The sequence below is a fragment of the Podarcis cretensis genome (genome assembly GCF_951804945.1).
Source record: "Podarcis cretensis genome assembly, chromosome: 18".
Classification (NCBI taxonomy): Eukaryota; Metazoa; Chordata; class Lepidosauria; order Squamata; family Lacertidae; genus Podarcis; species Podarcis cretensis.
The window spans coordinates 13,507,494-13,527,356 of record NC_137188.1 but is presented as its reverse complement, the minus strand read 5'-3'; the positions used below and the strand labels follow the sequence as shown (position 1 = coordinate 13,527,356).

General features: G+C 45.4%; 1 protein-coding gene and 1 long non-coding RNA gene across 2 annotated transcripts in view; one reads left to right on the top strand and one right to left on the bottom strand.

Annotated features, from left to right (window-relative positions):
• The window catches only part of ELAVL1 (ELAV like RNA binding protein 1), a 28,001-nt gene extending 11,298 nt beyond the window's left edge, over positions 1-16,703 (top strand). Inside the window, exons 4-6 of the mRNA XM_079960874.1 lie at positions 1,880-2,033; positions 2,895-3,120; positions 10,126-16,703. Of these exons, the coding sequence (XP_079817000.1) occupies positions 1,880-2,033; positions 2,895-3,120; positions 10,126-10,450 (705 nt within the window). The 3' untranslated portion in view covers positions 10,451-16,703. The remainder of the gene's footprint in view (positions 1-1,879; positions 2,034-2,894; positions 3,121-10,125) is intronic.
• Positions 16,704-17,325: 622 nt separating this feature from the next.
• LOC307207291 lies at positions 17,326-18,428 on the bottom strand. Its single transcript, XR_013834613.1, has 3 exons — positions 18,388-18,428; positions 17,519-18,001; positions 17,326-17,468 (listed from the first exon to the last, which is right to left on the bottom strand). It is a non-coding gene; the product is annotated as an uncharacterized lncRNA (long non-coding RNA).
• Between the last annotated feature and the right edge of the window lie 1,435 nt (positions 18,429-19,863).

The window sequence follows — 19,863 nt, the reverse complement described above, 5'->3', positions numbered from 1 at the left end:
TGCTTATGAGAAACGGTAGTTCTAGAGGGGGAAGCTTAGTTCAGGACCTCAAGGACTGCCTCTCTCCATATGAAGACCCGGACCCTGAGATCATCTTCTGGGGCATTTCTTTGCATGCCTCTTCCTCAAGAGGGTGGCAACACGAGAGCAGGGCTTTCTCTGCAGTGGCTCCCTGTCTTTGGAATGCTCTCTCCAGGGAGGTTTGCCTGGCGCCTTCATTATACACCTTTAGACGCCAGGCAAAAACGTTCCTCTTTAAAAAAGGTCTTTGGTTGATTTGATTGACAACTATGCCCTCTTAAAATGCATTCTTGGGTGGTGGTTGTTTTTATTTTGATTATGTAGTTTGTGGTTTTGCATTCTGCTTTTATCTTGTGAATCGCCCTGAGACCTTCAGGTATAGGGTGGTATATAAATTCAATTAACAACAGCAACACTAGTAATTCACATGCATGTGTCATAGCAGGTATAATCGTGGAAGAGTCATTTCCCTTCTCGTGAGGAAAAGCCTCTTTTAAGATGGCACTGCCATGCATTAATTTTATAAGCAGTGACTAAATGGTAGGGGAACATTTGATTCGTTTTAAAGTGCTGATGTACGAATCTAACCAATTAGCGGCCTCAACCCTGCAGCCCTAAATGTGATATCTATGTGTGCGCCTGTCGCCTTTGTGGAAGGGGAGATGTTAAGGCAGCACGGCGGTCTGGCGTGGCTCTCTACCAGCTGCATGGCTCACAAGACAAAAGGGACAAGCCACGGGTCAGGGAAGAAGTGAGGGGGGGAGAATAAGTGAGGGGGTGGCCTGACCTGCCTCCCAGTCTGAGCAACACAGCTGTCGCTGCTTTGAGAGTCGAATCGCGTGACTGCGTGCTGGCCGGCCGCGCACCCATGAATGAGCTGCTTGTATCCTTCCAAGCGTCGCTCTCTCTCTTGGCTTACCCAAGCCTCGCTGGGAGGAGCTTGTCAGATGAGAAAGCTAACCCTGACTTTTAATTGCTGCATTGTAGTCTTGCCTCTGAATAGTAGTGTGTTCCAAGAGCTGCATAGGGAGCAAATTGTGTACAGGGCCAAAGGGGCACACCCAGGAAGGTTCTTAAAGGCTTGCCCAGGGGTCATTTTTTTTTTGTGATTAGCTCTGTGCCGTTAGTTCCCATGCCCATATTTATGCTCTCTTAAAAACAACAGCCCTGCAGGCATTCAGTCTGTTGCTTCACCAAGTACTGTGTGGAGGAGTAATTCCGTGGGTGTGCAATCCCTTAGAGGAAACTTCCAGACAGTTGCATCCTTTCCTTCATTATATCCAGCACCTCAGTTGGTTACAGTAAGGGGGCATGCAAGATAGGAGCAGCCACTGCGGCACAGCTCGGATTTAGGCAGTTGCAGTTACCTTTGTGGTAGAGTTTAGAAGCCCTGAGCATACCATCCGTACAGAAATTGCACCTGCTGCTTTTCTTCCTGCCCCAAATTTGAACGCTCAAGTTTGAACAGCTTGGTGCCCGATCTCTGGGAGGTAGAGGGGCGAGGTTGCTGCAGCTCCAGACCCGCTGGCAGGGGCACCAGAGTGGTTCTGCCCATGTGTTTGTTGCGCTGAGCCACCTCCACCTTGCCCCTCCCAGTAAGCAGCAGTAACATGTCCAGTTGGCGGTCAAGTGAGGGGGAACTGGCCTCAGCATACTGCCTGTCACTGTTGTTGCAAATGACCTCCTTGTCCAAGTCCTCATTGTGCGGGACAGATGGCTACCCCCAAAAGTTGGGCCAAACTGCAGGGATGATCTCGTTAGCAACTGCAAAAGAAGGAAGCCGAATTGATGCTAGAACTTCTGGAGGGACGCTTGATGAATTCACATGCCCAACCAGTGGTTTTCCTTTTCCTTTTAGGTTTCATATGCCCGCCCAAGCTCTGAGGTTATCAAAGACGCAAACCTGTACATTAGCGGACTGCCGCGGACAATGACACAGAAAGATGTTGAGGACATGTTTTCACGGTTTGGACGCATTATCAACTCGCGCGTGCTGGTTGACCAAACTACAGGTGTGAAAGGCGGCGATGGTTTTGTTTTAGAAGCTCTGGAGTTTTGACTGGCTCCTTTTGCACAAGAGTGGCTATCACATGTGTCACTTGGAAACTCTCCCCCCCCCCTTCCCCCTCTCACTCTTACCTTAGCTAGCAGGGCGGTATGGCTACAGTTTGTGGAGGTGGCCAGCCCCCCTTAATAATTCACTCTGCTTGTGAGCACTTTCCCCTAGTGATGACTCTCTTGAAATACCACCTCCATGACTGGAACAGATTTGCTGTTTCGGAGATCCCTCCATTGGACATATCGAACCATGAACCTCCTTAAGGCCATTTGCATAGCTTTTGAACTCTTGTCCAGGTTAGGTGGTTGACCAAATACGATTCCACCCTCACTCAAAAAGCGCTTTGATCTTGTTCGTTTTGGGAGCCCTTCCAAGATCCTGAGCAACAACATGTGCTCTCTCTAGGAACTTGCCTCTGCCAAAGTCAAGTTAAGCGAGTGTTTTATATCTCCCATCAAAGTCCACAAATTGGGGACATGCTGAACATTTCTGGTTGCATAGAGATTTCCGTGGCACTCTTCTAGCGCCTGTGCACTGCTCAGGGTGAAAACATTTTAAAACCATGTTATAAAATACTGTAAGAAGTGCATCAAAAGCACCAGCTGCCGATATAGAACATGAGATTTATGGAAGGTACTTAGGCAGTTGGATTGTCTTTGCCGGCTGGCAAAAGGCAGCCAGATGGAGGTTGGATTCTGTTCCTCCTCCCCCCCCCTTCCCATTGCTGTGCAGCCTTGTTCCAGGCAACCTGGGCACATTTGGGGGAGCGGAGGAGACGCACTTAACTCTGTGCTCTTGTCGCTTCGGTTTCAAGGTCTGTCCAGAGGGGTGGCGTTCATCCGGTTCGACAAGCGCTCGGAAGCCGAAGAGGCCATTTCGAACTTCAACGGCCACAAGCCCCCCGGCTCCTCCGAACCGATCACGGTGAAGTTCGCCGCCAACCCCAACCAGAACAAAAACGTAGCACTGCTGTCGCAGCTGTACCACTCCCCGGCCAGACGGTTCGGGGGTCCCGTCCACCACCAGGCTCAGAGATTCAGGTAGGTTAGGAAGAGAGTGACATGGTTGGAGGTTTGTGCTGTGTGTTGCTCTCTCGCTCTCTCTCTTCCTCTGCCTCTCTTGGTTTTTTTTTTGTTTTTTTGTTTTTTGTTTTTGTTTTTTGTTTTAAAATCATTACTGCTCATCACCAGGCGAAACACTTCCAGTAGATAGTTAAAGGGAGAGGAGTAAAACACCGACATAAATGTTAATCCGTTCCAAAATACTAGGGTTAACAGTATGTGAAGAGCTTTTGTTCCGATAATTAGTCAATAAAGACCACTTTTCTTGGAATACTTCTTGTTGCCTACCTTCATACAGCCTAATCCTACTGTGTTTTATCTAATTATATTGCCCGGGGTATTCCATGCTAGCTAAGCCTTTATATCAGCCGTAGGCAGCGTTATATTGGATATCCCAAAAGGAGGGGTCGCAATAGGATTCAATGTAAAATTTGTATCCAGTGATTTCTGTTATTACTTTAACCAACTCTTTCCCAATATTTCTTGACAGTTCACGTGGAACCCATCAGCTTGGTCCCAATTGCACCTCCAACTTCTTCCATTAGATTTTTTTTTTTTTAAAGTTCATTCTGTATAACTTTAGAGAGTTCTGAAAAAAAAAGATCTTTCAAAATTAATGGCAGTTGAGTGCTTCTGTCCCCCCAAATGAATATGTATTCCCACGGTATGTCAGTAATCATTGTTGATGTCCATTTCTTTTCTTATTTCTGTTCCATCAGATTTCTCTCTTCTTATCTCACTCCCTCCCCCCTCAAAAAATAGAATTTAATTAAATAGAGGATTAAAAAGCCTTCCAGGGCCTCCCCGTCCCCACCCACCCCGGTTAATAAAGATTGAAAATTTGTCTGTCTGATCTGATGCTTCACAACAGTGTGTCAAAAGATGGCATTTTTAAAAAAATTCTGCAAGAATGGGGTGGTCTGGTACTTGATTGTAATGAACTTATTTCTCATATGGTGCAATTCCAGTACCGCTAAAACAGTATTCTGAAGCATGTAAAAACCTGTTTCTTTTCATACTCTAAAATTGCCGAAGCAAGTTTTTTTTTGTTCTTCTTTTTGTTTTGCTTAAAAGGTTTCTTGTCATTTTAAAAACAACTTGTTCTTTTTAATGGCCTTGTGCAGCTGCGCTTAATGGGTTCCACACCTGCGCAGAGCCTCATTCGGGAACATTCCAGGCCAGAGTTGTTCTGCTACTTGGTACTGCTTTCCTAACTAAAAATAGTGCTCCAGGTAGTTTATAGAAGTATAAAAAACACATATTGTAAGGCTGGGGGTAGAGGAGCAGGCAATATAAATAAAACCAGATTGCAGTAACCTCAGCTCTGGTTCCGAGATCTAAAATGCATGCCCCGCAGTCCTGATTACGGCTAATAAGAGAGCAACAAATGCCTGTGATCTTTTAAGAACCCTCAAACGAACTTTGCCTGCCTGTGGGTTAGCACCCCAAATAAAGCCGCAGGTTTGCAGGCAGTTGTTGCAGACCGGCAATGAAAAAGCAAAAGCAATGGTTTGTTCTGCAGTTGAGGTTATAATGCGCATACCATGCGGAACAGCGCTAAAAGGGAAGAGGGTGTGCAGTTAAGACACTTTCCCAGGAAACGTGTGTACGTGTCCTTTGTAATAAAGTGTATTAATCTTAGACTTCCGAACTGAGGGAGGAATACTGAGCACTTAAGTTAGATCAGTACGTTTAATTTTGGGGGAAGCAGGTTGGAGACAGGAATGCGACTTAATAAAGAAAAGCAGAATGGAGACTCCTGCTCTCATGAGAAAAGAACACATTGCTGCTTTGACAGATAGGACCCCTTGTCTGGCAAGGCAGGCGTAATTAGGAAACCTTTCCCCATCCCCTGCTTACAACCCAAATCCTTCGGTGTGTAGTTACTCAGAAGAAAAGTCCAAATTAGGCACGCCACATAACGGCATTCCTTTACTAATGCCCAAGCTCTCATCTTTCCAATATTATTTTTGTGTTTAAAATAGAAATAAAGGAGAGATTCATGCAGCCTAAGCCCGGAATTTGATGCCTGCCTGCCAGGGAAGAAGTTCCGCTGAATTTGAAGCAAAATGCATAATATTATTGTGCTGCTTGCATTGTATCTACTTTCTGCCTAAGACTGACCCTCTGATTTCAGCCGCACTTAACTGCAGCAGAATGATGGACTGTGCCAGGTTAATACGGCACAGACCACCCTGGGCAGTTGCCTTTGCGTCTTGAGGACCTAAGGCCTAGATCTTTTTAATAGCTGGGTTTGCCCTGCGCCCCAAAAGAAGCTGCTGGAGAAACATAACTTCTTTTGCCTTGTGTAGTGTTAGGAATTGGGATTCTGTTCAGATATTTCTGAAACTTAAACTTACCAGCCAGGTCTAGGGAGTAACATACTTTTAACAGGCTACAAACTCATCCCTTGTACTGTGGTTTGCTTTCGTTTTTTGATAGTTATTCTCCCCCCCCCCAAACCATTCTTCACACTTTCCCACTTTCATTTCCCGTTCAGTTCTTACAAAAGCCATCTATTTGATTACTGTTTTTGTTTTTAAAGTGTTCTCGACACATCGGTGTTCTTGCTTCTAAAAAAAGATAGCGCTTGAAAAGTTCCATTTCTTAAATAGCAGATAAAATTTTCACTCATTCTTCTCGTTGCATAATTAAAAGATTGATAAGCTCCCCCTATTAATAAATGTTTCCTATATTGATGATATATACATATATTATTATTTTCTGTCTAACACTAGTTTCATAAATTTAGCTGCTGCTTTTTACTTGCTGACCAATTTAATATGTGCTTTATTTGCATCTGTTCCTGATCCAAAAGACCTAAGTCAGTCTAAAAAACAAAATTAGAATAGAACTTTCCTTGTAGCTGGTGGAAAGAGTATATAATCTCTTATCTCAAGGTTCAATAGCCTTCGCCTTGTCTTTGAAACTTCACAGTAATGGATACAGTCATCTCTGCCATACATAATACCCCTTGAAGGTTTTTCTATCACTTTCTCATTTGGCAAAACCTGTTGCGCTAGCCCTAGTGTGTAGCAGTGCAGTTCTGCAGTCCAGAACGGAATTGCAGTTCCCTCAGTTTTTCCTTTATGATGTCATTGATCACAAGCCTCATTTGGGAGAAAATAAACAAATCCTCAACTTGGAGCTGGCTGACTCCTTGCATAAAGCCGGAGAGCAGATACACAAGCAAAGCTGCCACCTAGTCTAGCACTGTCTACTCTGACTGGCAGTGGCTGTAGCAGAGAGGGACCACATCCAGCTCTTGCTACCTGAGTTAAATGGGAAATTGACCCTGAAACCCAGTGTGTTTGAAGCATGCAGTGCTGGTCACCCCCCCCCCCATTTAACCACATCCTAGTACAAATGAGAGCAGTTCCTCTTTCTGCGTCTAGCCCCCTTTGCACACCAGAGTGATTGAGGAAAGGGACGGATAGCAAGTACAAACAGGCTGGCTATGAGCCAATTTCTGTTTGTGGGCCTCTCAGATGTGGCGACTTCCTGGGAATCTCATTCATGGTTACTGGTCTTCTTGAGGAGCCATGAGAATCTTTAAAGCGGCGCCGGGCGTCCTTCGGAGCACAGCGTGAGAATTTGCTTTTGCCCTGTCAAAAAGTCCCACAGAAATACTAGCAGTTCCTTAATTGTTGATAAAGTACCATTCACTAAAGTTCAAGCCCGTAATGTGGGCCAAGTCCTACAACCTGTAAGTTTCGTACAGAAAAGACAAATCAATAATAATGCAGAAAAGTCACTCCTTCTGTTGAGTGGGGAATGAGCTAGCAAGATCTCTCACAACTCTTAGCCTGCTGAGTCCCGCCCAGCACCGCTAAATCAGCTACTTTTAAAAAACCCTTTTAAAAACCATTAATACGTAGTTCATTCTTCAAAAGACTTAATAGCAGCAGTTAATAAGCAACAGTTCAGTTCATAACTTGCTCTGTTTGGGGTATAATTTTTCCCTTGGAAAGCTAGTTATATCCTCTGTATCTACAGCAGCTGACTTTCGAGAACCTCATTTACCACAACTTAGGCATACACACATTTTTGAAAACAAAACAAAACACTAGTCGTGCTGTCAAGATGGCCCTCTCCTAATTTACTGTTCCTCTGTTTTTTTGGATTTCTTATTTCACTTGCTTATGTGTCCTTTTTTGTTGGTTGTTTTTTTTTAAAGTCCTTACTCATTTTTCACACGATGCTTGTTGTAAACTCCTTCTTAGTAGTTGCTTCTTCAGTGAATCCCTTGCATGTTTTTCTTTTTAATTTCTCCAAAAGTGTAGAGTCAGATGGGTATCTTTCAGAATTCTTGTCGTAGAATTCTTGTCACATGTTAAATAAATACATGTTCTTCTATCTGCCTGTACTCAGCCTCTTCCATGTAAGATGATGGTCCCCACCCCCTGAAAAAACAAAACAACCACCTGTGTTAATGTTTCTGACAGTGCTACAGCCCTAAACGTTGACTGTAACTGGCTCGGGGTCGGAACCAGTGGCTCAATTCAGATGATATGTCAAGCTATGGCGTGGCAGGGCCCAGAACGAAACACTTTTAAATGCAAACTTCCCTTTCTCATGTTTGCCATGTCTGAATCTGGGGGGCGGTGGTTAGAGCTTTCCTCCTGAGCCTCCTTCTGAAATGCCTATTTCTGGTTTTGGAGGGGAAGCGCTCACCACAGCCTGTCGGCGTCAGCGTATCCACACGTCATGGCTAACCCAGATGGGAAACAGAAGGGAATCCGCCAAGGGAGAGGAGAAGGGATCGTGTCTATCAGTGGCTCAGTCGCAATCCTCCAGACTGGAGGATCATCTGAACTGATCCTTAGCGGCAAACGGTGGCCATATTGTATGGGCCTGGTGCCTTGAATAATCACTTGGCTAAGCAATTCTCTATGCTCCTCTTAAGAACAAAGTGTGTAGCAATGCCCCCCCCCAAAAAAAACCCTGCAGTGCTACTCTTCCACAACCAAATAGTTGCTAGCCGCTGTGCCCTTTGGTTTTGCTTCATAAAGGATGCATTATTTTGTCTTGTCAGAAAAAGCAGTCCTACATAACCTGTTTTTGTTTTTAGAAAAGCACACCGTGATCATATGCTCTACAGGTTCAGGTGGTCAAGCCCAGGGGGGTCACTTTGCAGATAACCTAGGCCACTGAGAGGGAGGGAGAATAAGTAACTGTGAGAGAGTCACGGACGAACTGAAAGGGGAACGAGCCCTTTGTGCTGTGTGCTAGAAAGATGCCAGGCCTAACAGCAGAGAGTTTCCTTTCACGTTATTGGGAACGGGGTGGCCAGTACGGCAGAGTTGCTAGGGAAGGAGGATGAGAGCCTTAATATCTCCCTGTGCGTCCAGCTCCACTTGCCTCATTCCCGACTACTGAACACTCTGAACCAAGAGGTCGCTTGGCTCAAATGGCAGATCTAAGTCGTAGAAATGTATGATGTAGAAGGGGCCAGAAAGCCTGCCCAAAGCCCTTTTGCCCAATATCGAGTGCTCCTTGTGGGCCCTTTCAGAGTGCCACTTGAGGAGACAGACCGCTGGGGTCCGCAGGGGGCAAGGCACAAGCCCTTTGCCAAGGGTGTCTCCACATCACCCTCTGACATCGCTGACAGGACTGTAAGCCTGACAATGCGCAGGGCACAGCCTCCGAAAAATGTCTGTGCAAGCCCTGCTGGTGTGGGTGGTAGCAGCTTGAGTGCAGTTTGTGCCCAGCCTGCTCTGGTTCATTTTGCTGGGACCTGCGCAGGAAACATTCCTGGTAGATCAATGGCTTTCAGCCTGGCAAATTCTAGAGGGGCAGCTGCCTCTGTCTGTTGCAGTAAAACACAGCAGAGGGACTGGCGGCATCGTTAAGATGACAAGTAAATTTGCTGCGGCCGGGCTTTGGTGGACTAGAGCCACTGCTTCATCAGATGCATAACAAGATGCAAACAAGTCGTGAAATCCATGGGGCAGAAGCAAAAGTACGGGTGTTTAGGCAAAGAATAAAGTGGCCCATTTATAAAACAGCAAATCTTGGTTATGTTAGCAGCCTGCAATGCTAACTGAATGCCTGTAACGCGAAAGAGATCTACAGCCCCAATTTGAATCGTGGATTTCCATCATGTGGTCCTAGGATTGTGGGTTTCACAATCAGGATTGTGGGTCTCTTTCACACTCCTAGCATAATGTAGCTCTGTGTGTGAGAGAGGGAATTCCATGGTCGACGGTGGACAGCACCTCCTAACCCCATCTTTTTAGAGAAAATGTTTTTAGAAAAAGCGTAAGGTTCTTATTTCAGGCCACTTTTTAATTCATTGCTTTTTTATGTACTGCTTTTATTCAATGTCTTTATATTATTGCTGCTCAATCTTTTTTTGGTGGGGGGTGTATAGCCTGGTTTTTAACCAATGCCTCTGTGTTTTGATGTTTCACAGTTATGAATGATTATACAGTGGAGCCTTGGTTGTCGAACGTAATTCATTCCGGAAGACCGTTTGACTTCCGAAAGTTCGAGGAGCAATGAGCGGCCGGCCAAATCCACTGAGAAAATTTTAAAACATGCAGCGGAAGCCGTTCGACTTCCGAGGCGCGTTCGAAAACGGAAGCAATTACTTCTGGGTTTTTGGCGTTGGGCTTCCGAGGTGCTCGGAAACCGAGGTTCCACTGTATCCCTAAAAGGGCTGCATGTAAACCAGTTAAAGTAAAAGCAAACAAATCGTTTTTTAAAAAAACAGCGCATCTGACGAAGCAGGGCCTAGTCCACGAAATGCTGACGCCGCACCAAATCCGACAGCCTTTAAGGCGTCCCAGGGAGACCCTGTCTTCTTGCAAAAACGCAGCACCCAGGTGCTCTGAATTCTCTCCCCCCCCCCCCGGCCCAGCGCTCCTAACCTTTTAATTCCCCGATGAGCTTCTCTTTTTTTTTGAACTTGATTGAAACTGACTTTTTTTGTTTTGTTGTTTTGTTTACATGAACTATTTTATGTCCTTTTTTATTTGGTAGGTTCTCTCCTATGGGTGTAGATCACATGAGTGGGCTTTCTGGTGTAAATGTCCCAGGAAACTCCTCTTCGGGATGGTGCATCTTCATCTACAACCTCGGCCAAGATGCCGATGAGGGAATCCTCTGGCAGATGTTTGGCCCCTTTGGCGCGGTGACTAATGTCAAAGTCATCCGCGACTTCAACACCAACAAGTGCAAAGGCTTTGGCTTTGTGACAATGACAAACTATGAAGAAGCCGCCATGGCCATAGCGAGTCTTAACGGCTACCGGCTGGGGGACAAAATCTTGCAGGTTTCCTTCAAAACCAACAAATCCCACAAATAATTTCGCTCGTGGCTTTTCTTTTTTTTGTATGGAATAGATAACCGAGTGACGGAAAAAGTTTGAAACCTTTCTTTCTTTCTTTTTTGTTTCCGTTAGTGTACAACTCGATTCTTCTTCTCTTTTTTTGTTTTGCGCCAGTTTTCACACAAAGAAAGTTGTTTGTCTTTAGTCTAATTGAGAAGTGGGATAAAAGGGTTTTTATATATTCTTGGGATGCCACCAACATGTTCAAATGTTTCGGGTTGTTTTTTTTTTTTTTTTTAAGTCCTGCAATTGTTTTATCGGTTTTTAATTTTAGATGGTTCTGTTTCATGACCTTGTCCCCGAGCCAAAAATAATAATACATACATCTATATATATATATCAACAATTACCAAGTAGAATCCAGACCAGCCCTGAAAACGGCCAGGCTTCCTTTCCCTTAAAAGGTTAGCTGTTGATTTCACTGCCAGGACTGGGGCATTTCAACATAACTTTGCCCCCGGTAGCCGAGCGCAAAGCTTGGAAACTGGAACTTTTAGTTAGCGGAAAAGTTTGTCTGTAAAGAGACTCTGGTAAACGAGAGCATGCCAGCGTTCAGTTAACACCATTGACCAAGCTCGTTGGTCAGTAGGCGCATTTTTTAAATATATGTCAAATTGGAACAGCTTTTTTAGCCCGTCCCTGCCCCCACTTTCAAAAGCCCAGTTTCCAATAAGAATGGACCAAAGAGTTTCAGAGAAACTCTGGGAAGATTTCAGAGTAAAAATGAAACTCCAAACCCAGCATTGCCACTTCCTTGGAGTTCGTACCTCCAGGTAGCACATCGTATTGTGTTACGTTCTGGTCAGATAAATGTGGCATGATCTAACATTAACTTCCTTTCAAATATAATTTTTTAGTTCGAATTATTGCATCCTTAGGGTTTTTTTTTTTAAAATATATATATAAAGCTGTTAATGAACATTTGAGCATTGTCATTTTTTTGCATCCCTTCTAATAAGTACTAGACGATTTCCCCCACTATTTTAATAGGGGTTTGTTCTGACGATAGCTTTACATATTTGAACTCTCAGCAGAATACATTAAAACTTGGAAGGTAGAGATTTAAGAGAGAAAATAAATAATTTTTTTCCCTTTTTTTGGGTAGACTTATACGATTTTAATTAATCCCCTGAGTTTTCTGCAGGCTGCCTTGAAACTGTTTTCTGTTAATTTTCTTTTGCTTTTTTGTGTTTTTGTTTGTTTTTACTTTTGCATTTAAGACCAATTAAATTTGATTTGGTTTTGCTCAAATTTTGTTTTGGTTTGTTATTTTAATTTTTAACCCCGACTCCATATTACACAGCATCCGACACAAAAGATTAACAGCAGCTCTTTTCCCCAGTAGGAACGATCTGGTGTTTCTAAAGTGCCACAACGATAAACCCGACCAGTTAGGAGACTTGGAGGGCTTACATATACGAATCCTCTGCAACCAGTTTTGACATAGCGAGGGTTTGTAAGGGCACAATAGTTTTTCTGCAAACATGTAGGCAGTAGGTCCATAGAGTGTGCAAAAAGCAGAAAGGTTGTGCCCAAGGGAATCCTAAGAATGACTTAAGTCTGCCACATACCACGTTTGGGAAGCCCCCTTGTGCATGCCCGGTGAGGGGCTTGGTCATTGCATTTTGGAATCCTCCCCCAGTCTCCATTCTTTTGGAGCCTGCCCCAAGGCTGCCTGCATCTAGAGCCACACCACAACCATTCTCTGCCACCGCACTGAGGACTGGCCAAGAGGACTTGGAGCAGCCCCCTGGCACAGCAGGGGAGGGTTGCCTCAGACTGGCTGCACCACCCACGCCCATAAATCTGCCGTCAGAAAATGGACTTGCTGGCAAAGCCTGCAAGCTGCAATTCCGAGGGAGATTTCGGGCCCTTTCCTGGCTTTGAGTGGGCCGTCTTTCATAACAGTGCTGTTCCAGCCTGCTCAGGAGTTGGGATTTCTGTATCCTTATGATGTGTTGCATCCCTGCTTTTTGTGTGTACACCTTGCGACATTTCTCGTACATCTTCGTTATGCAAAGGCAAGTTCTTTGTAGGAAATGATGCCCTTGCATATCTTCATCAGGAAGCTAATTAACCCCATTCCAAGTAACTTGCTTGGCTTCTGAGAGAGTGCATCACCTCATTAACCAATTTCTTGAGGTCTCAGATGTACATCACACATACAATGATGTTCTTCTCTTACAAACTAAGCAGACCCTCTAGATAACGGCTTCCCTAATTCCCCATCCTCTTGGAGGTTTTCATCGCGATTTCCGGCATCTTTCTGGAAATGCTCTGATTATTAAGAAGTCTTTGGCCTGTGGAAATAATCCAGCAAGATGAATTTACAGAACAGCTCGAACTAGAAGCCTCCTTGCTAGTTTGCTTGGTGTGTTTTGCCGTCGTCGTCGTCGTCGTCGTGGACTTCTCAAAGTCCCAAGACAATCCACATCTCTGCTGTGTGCCGTTCTCAATATCGGTTGACCACAAACCGCATTCATTCAGCCTTTGCTTCCTGAACAGGCTCCTTTCCCCTCTCTCCTGCCAGTGTCCCTTTGCCATTCCCACAGGAAATGTTGGGGTTGTAAACTGGGAACTGACCTGATACCCTATTCAGACCCAGTTCAGCTGTTTGGAATCTAAAGACGTGGCACTGCGAACTCCTGCTAGGTAATGCGCTCTCTATTGCAGTCCCTGGGCATCTCTCAAGAGTACGAGGGCACAATTCAGTTTGGAGTTCTCCTTTGCACACCTCACTGAAACCCAAATAACCCTCTTGTGGAATCTATGCTTTAATTTCAGTGGGGTTGGCATGCAGGCACACTTTTCCAATGGATTGCGTTCTTGGATATGTCCACTAGCATTCAAAGGCAGCTCTTCAGAGCTACTTTTACAGAGCCCTCTTAAGTCACCTGGAAGTCTTCAGCAGCGAATGTCCTTGTGGCATCGTCGTTTTCTCTCTTTAAGAACTCCTCTAATGTATGTTTCTTCGTTTCTCCCCTTTTAATGCCGCTTCGTATGGAAAGCGCTGTACTTTATACGCTGGGTGGTCGTAGCTTGTCAGGAATTGCTCTGTTCCTCCTATATTTGTGCCCCTCTGCCATTCAGATAACGGAATTTTTGGTCCAATCAGGAAGCTCAGTTTTGGATCTTGTAGGTTCCCGTGGTCCTTGCATTTATAACCTTTTCTCTGCTTCACTTTGCGTCTTCCCGGAGTCTTGTCCCGGTTGCCATCTGCCCAAACCTAATTCCCAGGACTCACATTCTCCTATGCTGTGTTCATCCTGGCAGGTCTGCAGCAGCTCTTGAACTCTGAAGCAAATTTCCAGGAAATGCTTGGAGGGGCTCCCAGCAAGGGCAAAACTGCATTGGAAGTCCATTTCCGAATCTGATGTAGACCTACAAAAAAAGAGGGTTATCTCAAAGCCCCTAAGTAATCACAACATTGGGCTCTTTTACTGTATGGCTGAAGTTACTTTCTGTATTTTCATTAGATTGCTTCCCCCCCTCATGAAAATCTGATTGCAGTAAAACAGCATCCGCCTCCCCAAAATGGAATCAGTTGCCAAAGGTGCCAAATATCTCTGTGTTTGTCTCATCCTGGAATAACAGCATCCTCTTGTTCTTCGTTGAGTTCCAGCTTGAGTTCCTCTTGGGCGAATATCGCAGCTTTGCCTCTTAACCCTCCAGAGTTGCCTTCATGCAGATCTCAACGAGAGCTACAGGTGCGCTCCATCAATATGAATCGACAGCAGTCAAATAAGTGGATTAGGGCCCGTTCTCGATAAGATCGCAAATTGTTGGATTTCATTTCTTCTACATGTCTCTTCTCTCAGGGAAGGACCTGCTCTCAGTCCCGGGCGCAGAAGTCTCTTAATCCACGAAGCCCTGCAAGGAAATAAAGATCACTTTGTGGAGTCCATGCTTAAAGCTATGCCTTCCTGTCGCCCCACAGCTTCCTCCTGGTGCCATACCCAATTCTGCAAAGCCCGCCAGCGCACACTGAGCTGGGTAAAGGGAGCCTGAGCCACTGCGTTTCACGGAATCGCTGGCTTAAGCTGCAGCAGTAAAAGGCTTTCCCCACCCCAAGCTGGCAAAAGCCATCACTCGCGCCAGAATATAAAGATGGCAGGGAAAGTCAATTTGTGTAATTGGAATACTTCCTGCATGTGGTAGCCTATTACATAATCTCAGGTCGGCCAGCTGTCTTGGATTCCCTTTATTTTTTTAAGGAATGCAAATTTGTACAGGGACAGATTTGGTTTCCTTTTTAAAAAAAAAAAAAGGTAAAGCAGGTTTGCTTATCATTGCAATTCTTTTTTGGTGGCTGGGGAACAACACAGCAACCATTTTGTAGAAGACTCCTAAGCTGACTGGCGCAAACTAAATGCCCTTCCTCCCTGAGAGAAATCGAAATATTCAGTGCAAACATCTCCCTGGCTTATTACATTAGCTGTTAAAAGAGTTTCCCATTGTTGGGCTAACAAGATGGTGATCTCAAATTATCTCAAAGGGCTTGTTTGGCACTCAGGGTTAAGCTTTGCACAACTCCCTCATTTTCATGTCCTTGAGGTTTACCGCTCAATATTTCCACCCTGACTTAAAGAAAATGAATTGAGCCCTTTGATCAGTTAGCTACAAGTGGCTTTGTGTGTGTTTTTTTGGAAACCATGTCGTGAAGCATGTCTTAAGAGGAACGATTGGCAGCGATTTCCACGTTCCCCCTATAATGTTGCCAAATTATGAGTGTTTTGTGTGTTTCTGTTTCATGATAGTTTAGCCCATCCATCTCAGACCAACCCCCTCCAGCCCCAAAACATTGCATCTTCCTCTCCCAACTTCTTGCGGACGAGGAGTTCTTGAATAAGAAAACACACCTTGATTTAGCTCCCCTGCAGCCGCAAACGTCACTGAGCCAGGACATAGCTGCACCCGTTCCTTCAGTGCTTTTAAGTGACCCGCAGTCCTGCCCCAGTTTCAGAAATCCCACTGGAGGGAAAGGTACAAGCCAAACGATCGAACCTAATAGTTAAAAGTTTTGCATATATGGAAATTTGCTGTGGGAGCGGTCGTCCCCACTTCCCCAGGCATAATGAAAATTTGCGGATTTCATTAACCCTGTTCCTGCTTTTTTAAAAGGGTGCTTGGTGTAATATAGAAGGTTTTGTTGTGGTTTTTTTAAAAAAGAAATCACAGCTCACGATCAACGTTGCTTGCTTTTTTCTTTTTTTAAGTTCCAAAATCGGGTACATGACACTTCTATCTGCCACGTCTTTTTATCATTTTTGTGTAGTGCAAACGATCCGTTTCCGGAATAGCATAAGCTCTTCTATTTCTCCCAGTGCATGATTTAAAAAAGTAAGAAGCATTATTATTAGTATGGCAAGCAAAGTGTGAACCCACATCACACGCAGGGACTGGCACGCCTTTGCCCGGGCTGCCGACCCTTCTTACATCCCACTGACAACTTCCTTTTATAGATTTACTGAAAATTTCCGTTTCGTTTCTGTTTTCAATTTAATTTATTTTTTGGTTTGGTTTTCTTTTCCCCTGTTGCGTGGAGTTTCTATACTTTCGTCTAACGCTAACGAAAACCCAGCCGGATTCGATTCTTTTTTTTAATATATATATAAAAAACGCCATTGCTTTATTTGTGCTAACGTTTCCGAAGGAAGGTTAAAAGGATTCTCGCTGAGAACGGTTTTGGTTTTCCCTGTTTTTTCGTTTGTTTTTTTTTAAAAAAAACGCTTCGCCGTATATTGAGCAACTTTCCCACCCCACGAGGTCATTTTAAGAAGGAACAGTGGAAAGATATTCGGAGCTTTTATGTTGAGACGCAGCTCTCCTTTCGCCCGTAAGTTGAAGTAGTCCGTGTACGTTCAGGGCGGGTGCCATCTGCAACCATTAATGCCAGTTTTGCGATCGAGTTCAGTAAGCTGTAAATGGCACCCTCCCTCGGTCTCACTCGGCTTCCCTATTATCTCTAGTGTAACCTTATTTTTTTCCTTTCTTTTCCCTTTTTTCTAATAAAGTCGTCTGCCTGTGCAAACAGAAGGCTTTTGATCGGTTCCCACCCACCCCCCATACTGTACAGTATATATGCTTAAGACTTTTTTTTGTATATTTAGCGTGTTTTTAAGTTATTGATTTTGTTTTATATCAAATAATTTATTTTTCAGGTACCACTTTTTTCATTTTAACTTTGTTTTTAACATGGGTTTACTTTAAATAAAGTATGACGCTGCTATCCAGATGTCTAAGCCGCAGTTGAATTTTCCCCTCGTTGTCTTTTGAGTGCCCCTGGCGTTTTCAGAAAATCACACCCAAGGCTTCCTGCTAGCTTGGTTGGACATTTAAAGTTGGGGATCTCGTCGCAGGGAAAGTTAAAGGCAGGCTTCTCTCACACAACAATCCCCGAGAACCAGGAGCGGAAACATTCTGCGATTCGTTGATGACACAACACCATGAATTCCTTTATTTGGGAGTCCTGTTGAAACTTTCGGCAGCTGGGCAAGAGTGAGGGGAGATGTGTGCAATCTGCCCCAAACCAAAACCTGTGCTAGAGAAAGATGAATATTGCATTCCGATAGGCGGATTTGCACAATTCTGATTTTTATTTTTTATAGTCAACCGAACTTCACCCTCAACTGAAAACCTTACTTGCCCACCTGTCTAGCTTCTGATTTATTTTAGCAGACATCACTGGTGATGTTGCACCTCTGCAGCCATTAGGCCTACAAACCTCTTTTTCTTTTAATAAAACAAAGCCTGAGGTTCTCGCACGATGCCAAGCATCCCCTAACCGCTCCCCCTTGTACCCTGTTCTGATTTCGTGGAGGGTATCAGCTGGGTTTCCCTTCTTCTAGGTGCTGAAATGGTTTGGACCGGCCCTGTCTGACACCCCCAAAAGGAAGCTTCAACCACCACATGTTGAAAAGCCCATGTCACAAAAACAAAAACGAGAAAGTCTCCAGTCTGGACGCCTCTGGAATAGTGCTGAAGCTATGAGCACCTTCTCTCTCTCTCTCTCTCTCTCTCTCTCTCTCTCTCTCTCTCTCTCACACACACACACACACACCTGAATCCATAGCACTTGTCCTCCTGCATGCAGCTAACCAAATCGCATGCAGGATTTGCAGCTAATTCCAGAACAGCTGCGGGTTTTTGTTCCTGTTCTTTTGCACCACCCAAAGTATGTTTGTGAGCGTGAACGTAGCCCTGGTTGGGATTGTGTGTGTGTGTGTGTGTGTGTGTGTGTGTGTGTGTCCGTGTCCCGATACTTGTGTCTTTAAAAACGGTGACACTAGCTACTGCCAGGCATAATTTGCACACGTTGAACAGGCTTGTATAACATCTCTGACTTTGTATAAAATAGATGCTAGACTGCTTGTTGCAGGAAAGCTAAGGAGCGCAGGGCTGCTGAAGCCCCTTTCCGCGCCACAAACACAAAACACACCTTACTTAACCTGCCTCTGGCATTGGGGGCCTACTGCTGAGCTTGCTCCCCCCCCCCTTCTTTTCTCTCGAGAAAAAATTCAATTTCAACTTTGTTGTTCTGTATGGGACAATGACACAGGGACGCAGGTGGCACTGTGGGTTAAAGCCTCAGCGCCTAGGGCTTGCCGATCGAAAGGTCGGCGGTTTGAATCCCTGCGGCGTGGTGCGCTCCCGCTGCTCGGTCCCAGCGCCTGCCAACCTAGCAGTTCGAAAGCACCTCCGGGTGCAAGTAGATAAATAGGGACCGCTTACCAGCGGGCAGGTAAACGGCGTTTCCGTGTGCGGCTCTGGCTCTGGCTCTGGCCAGAGCAGCGATGTCACGCTGGCCACGTGACCCGGAAGTGTCTCCGGACAGCGCTGGCCCCTGGCCTCTTAAGTGAGATGGGCGCACAACCCCAGAGTCTGTCAAGACTGGCCCGTACGGGCAGGGGTACCTTTACCTTTACCTATGGGACAATGACAATAAAGATTATCGTATCGTAAAAAATAAATTCTGCAGCCAGTTCCGCATTCCCTGCTTCACATGCTTGTGGACATGGCAGTCCATACTAGAGTTCGAATTTCAGCTTCGTGAGAAGTGTGGTTTCTGCAAAGGTAGAACTGCGCTTGGGGTTGCCACAACCTTTTGGGGGGCAGGCGGGCACCGCTGGCACCCTGGGGTGTGTGGCAGGACACGGGCTGCTGGAGGATACCAAACCAGATGCAGGCACACTCCCCAGTCATTGGGGGACAAGGCTCCCACCTCAGCCATGGTGGTGCCGACTCACCGAGAGAAGCTTTTTGTACCACCTCTGTTCAGAAAGGGGAGGGCTGCCCAGTCCTGGCATCCAGGGGAACATGGGCTTGTTTGGGGCGGGAGAGGCCGAGCCACAGAAAGAGGAATTGAGTAGGGAGAGCAAACTCGTGCATTGTTGAGTTTTGAGGAGATGGTTTGCCGAAACCCTTTCCGGATGCCATAGGAGGAGCCAGTGGGCACAAGCTGGCATAAGTGCCACACTGAGGATCACAGAACAGTGCTTACCTTTTGTGTGTCAGATTGTGTGCAACCAGTCCAAACTTCAATAACTTGGTAGATGAGGTTATCCCGAAAGCAAGTGCCTTGCTCTTTAAAAATTGGAAGTCCTTTAATAGCCGTTTTTGAATCTTTTCCCCCAGCCAAATTCTGTACCGTGGCAACTGGCAATTGCAGCCATTGCTCCACAACTAACATTAGAAACTTCCCTCTTCTCTCTCCTTCAAATAAAAAACTCTTTCCAGCAGAGAGCGCTCTGCCCTTGAAATCTACTTCTCCAGTTTCAGCTGTTTCCCCTCCTTACAAGCCTAACTTTCTCTTTTTTGAGGAAGAGGTAGGTTTTTGTATTCCAAATCTGCAAAGCTGCGCATATTCCCCAACGCTAAATGGCAATTCGTTATCACGGTGTGTCAGTTCCCAGAAAATTAACTGAGTTGCATTTTGGTCCCTTACCCAAACAAAAGCAGACCCCTTTCCCAAAGGATGAAAGAGAGAAGTTATCAGGTTCAGTGCCAATATTTTCAACAAAACACTAGCAATGGCTCTGTGTACTACGCAGTCGTGTGGAAGGCAAGGAAAACCTTTCTTCCCAATGCCTAACCGCGCACGGTTGTGATGATTGCTATGCTGTAGGCGAAAACCACGAGCCGATTTGCCAAGTGGGGGGGGGGGAGTGCTGCCTGGCCCCGAATATGGCGGCCGACGCAAGGTCGAGCATGAAAGCAAAACATATGAGTAAGGGATGGTGGGAGATCTAACAGTGAAATCACAAGGAGGCTGGGGGACGCCTCATTTCCCCCCCCCCCCAGCACTGGGAACGGACCAAAGTGATGAATATTGGCCAGTTGGGCCCAACCCCTGAGGAATCCCTTCTCCGAGGTCCAGACGACCATTGGCC